The sequence below is a fragment of the Rhododendron vialii genome, chromosome 11a (assembly GCF_030253575.1).
Source record: "Rhododendron vialii isolate Sample 1 chromosome 11a, ASM3025357v1".
Classification (NCBI taxonomy): Eukaryota; Viridiplantae; Streptophyta; class Magnoliopsida; order Ericales; family Ericaceae; genus Rhododendron; species Rhododendron vialii.
This window is the reverse complement of record NC_080567.1, coordinates 13,818,470-13,821,909: the sequence shown is the minus strand read 5'-3', so window position 1 is coordinate 13,821,909 and position 3,440 is coordinate 13,818,470. Positions and strand designations below refer to the sequence as shown.

The 3,440-nt window shown below is 40.1% G+C and overlaps 1 protein-coding gene across 1 annotated transcript; it reads left to right on the top strand.

Moving 5' to 3' along the window:
* Window positions 1-278: 278 nt before the first annotated feature.
* LOC131307703 (zinc finger BED domain-containing protein RICESLEEPER 2-like) lies at window positions 279-2,430 on the top strand. The gene is made up of 3 exons (XM_058334349.1): window positions 279-513; window positions 892-1,040; window positions 1,185-2,430. Exons 1-3 carry the CDS (start codon window positions 319-321, stop codon window positions 2,011-2,013), a joined length of 1,173 nt encoding a protein of 390 aa, XP_058190332.1. The 5' UTR covers window positions 279-318; the 3' UTR covers window positions 2,014-2,430.
* Window positions 2,431-3,440: the final 1,010 nt, after the last annotated feature.

The following is a 3,440-nucleotide window of genomic DNA, read 5'->3' as shown; positions in this document are numbered from 1 at the left end:
CTACTTTTTTATTATGGTCCCCCACATGCTTTAATTTGTTCTACTTTTTTATTAGATTGATTGATTATTTTATGAATGAAGAGGCATAATGAACTATTGCATGGACTCATGGTGTTGAAGTAGTGACCCATAAAATAGACTTTACACCAAATAAGAAAGCATTCTCGAAACTTGGTAGGGTAATTTTATAATCATTGTAAATAGCTTTCGTAGATTTTACATAAGAAACTATTATTTAGGGGTTTTTTTTGATGTTATGGGAATCGGGGTTTTCTAATGTTTATTGGTATCTCTTTTCATTGTGGTGCACAGGACAATATGTCCGCAGTGGAAGTTGATTCTAGTACTACTCTGATTGATTGCATTGATGAATCAAATGACGTGTTACCGCCGCCATCGCCAACTGTTGAGACCCACGAGGAAGAAATTGATGGCGTTGTGGCCCTTTTACCTGGTGAAGCCAGAATATTGAAAGCTAATTTGAGAAGTCCTGTGTGGCTAAATTTTGATAAGGTACAAGTTAATGGAGTGGAGAAGGTTATCTGTATCTATTGTAATAAAAGACTTGTAGGGGCATCTAAGAATGGAACTTCCCCTTTGGGTGATCACTATAAGGTTTTCCCTAGAAGGGAAGTGGCTGATTTGAGGCAAAAGGTTTTGACCTCAAACTTTATGAAGGGCGAGGGGAAATAGAAACTTGAAGCTTACAGTTTTGACCAAAACTTTGCTAGGAGAGCGCTAGCTTGTATGATCATAATGCATGAATACCCTCTATCCATAGTTGACCACATTGGGTTTAGGAATTTTGTACAAGCTCTTCAACCTGCATTTACTATGGTTTCTCGCAACACCATCAAAAGTGACATTTTCAAAATTTATGATGTTTAGAAGGTGAAAACAATGAAAGCTTTAGAGAAATATCACGGTAGAGTTGTTGTGACGACCGATATGTGGACAACTAGCAATCAGAAAAGAGGGTACATGGTTATCACGGCGCACTTTATTGATGATTCTTGGAATTTGCAAAGCCATATCCTAAGGTAACTGACTATTACTAAATTATTCGTTTTTGTTAATCTAGGTGATGCTGGCACATTCAATGTTAATTGATTATGTGTTTTTACAGTTTTTGCATAGCCTTGCTAGTTGCTACATTTGCTAATTGTCTTATTTTTTTTACATAGGTTTGTTTATGTGCCATGTCCACACACGGCACAAGCGTTGTGTGATGCTATGATGGATACTTTTTTGGATTGGAATATTGATAGGAAGCTTTCTACTATTACTGTTCATAATTGCTCTACTAATCATGCGATGGTTTCCATTCTCTTGGAAAAATTTGATCCCAATTGTTTGTGGTGGAGTGGAAGTTTGTTCCATGTTCGATGTGCTGCTCACATTTTGAACTTAATTTTGAAAGATGGGTTGGAGGTAATTAAGGAAGCCATTGAGAAAATTAGAGATAGTGTTGCATTTTGGACTGCAACACCAGAGAGGGAGATTGAAGAAACTATCTGCCAATTGCGCATTCCCTTTACCAAAACGTTGCCTCTTGACTGTGCCACATGGTGGAACTCTACCTATTTAATGCTCCAAACCGCCATAGAATACAAGGATGCTTTCTCTCATTTGAAACACCGTGACACCCAATACAAAACTGTACCAACCGAAAATGATTGGAAACTAGCTGTAGAAATATGTGGGAGATTGAAGGTCTTCTACAATGTCACAGAGTTGTTTAGCAGGACTAGGTATCCAACTGCCAATTTGCTTTTCGCCAAGATTTGTGAGATTAAAATAGCATTGTCTGAATGGGTTTTTTGCGACAATGTTGTGGTGCAAAATATGTCATGGAAAATGGAAAAGAAATATGACAAGTATTGGCAAAATATTCATGGGATTTTGGGTGTTGTGCTGGTGTTGGATCCAAGGTACAAGATGACTTTGATAGAGTACTCTTTTAGGGGGATTTTTGGGATTGAGGCGGAATCGAAGATTGAGACAGTCTTATAACTTTGTTGTGACTTGCTGAGTACCAAGGTAGATTGAACAAAGGTGGTGGTGAATCTTCAAGCAAGGTGGTCTCTGGTGTTGGAGATGGAGATGATCTTTCTGATTTTGACAAGCTTGTGTCCAGTAGAAAGAAAGCTAAAACGTCACATGTCAAAACTGAATTAGATAATTATTTGGACGAGGAAGTGTAACCAAGGCATCCAGACTTTGATATATTGGCGTGGTGGAAGTCTAATGTTTTGAAGTACCCCACTTTGCAAGCCATAGCTAAGGATATGCATTGGCCATACCGGTATCTATTATTGCATCTGAGTCTGCCTTTAATTAGTACTAGTGGTAGAGTACTGAATCCAAATCGCAATAGGCTTCATCCAAAGACTTTGGAAGCATTGATGTATGCACAAAGTTGGTTGACCGCTCTTGAACGTGAAGGCAAATACACTGCGAGGGGTGCTGTCCAACGGGACAAGTTAGTTTGTCTCGAAGGGATAAAAAGCAAATCTATGGTGAAAGGTGATTGAAAGATTTCCCCTCAGAACGATGCCAAATCTATGGCGAAAGTCGATTGAAGGATGTCCTTTAGTACAATGCTAAATCTATGGTGGAAGTGGATTGAAAGATGACCCAGAGGACGATGCCAAAACTATGGCGGAAGTCGATTGAAAGATGTCCCAGAGGACGATGCCAAATCTGTGGCGAAAGTCGATTGAAAGATGTTCTTTAGTACGTACAATGCCAAATCTATGGCGGAAGTGGATTGAAAGATGCCCCAGAAGACAATGCCAAATCTATGGCGGAAGTCAATTGAAAGATGTCCCAGTGGACGATGCCAAATCTATGGCAGAAGTTGTTTGAAAGATGTCCGTCAAGACAATGCCAAATCTATGGCGGAAGATGATTGAAGGATGTCCATCAGAACAACGCCAAATCTATGGCGGAAGATGATTGAAAGATGTCCCAGAGGACAATGCCAAATCTATGGTGGAAGATGATTGAAAGATGTCCCTCAGGACGGTCGCGCTCTGAGACCTGAAAATGATGATAGTGTTTTTTTTTTTTTTGAAAAATAGAGGACACGTCTAAGTATCCTTTTTGCTTTACCGTCTTTAGCCAGTGGACCGGCATTTTCAAGACTTTTGAATTTGGGTTGGAGTTGTTTCTGGATGGGGCTTGGATTTGAGCTGGGGTTGGAGCTTGTCTTTGGATGAGAATTGGGTTTGAGCTGGAGTCAGGGCTTGAGCTTTGATTGTCAATGCCCCAGTCTTGAAGTCGGGCACATGGCATTGTGTCGACATGCCCCAAAGGGTGATGAGTCCCAGTTTTGATTCATTTTCTTGGTCCTACTGATAGTTTCAACAACTAGTTTGACCATGAGCATAAGCGCGGGCTCTTCCATGTATTGGAGTTTCTCTTATGAGTTGGGGCCT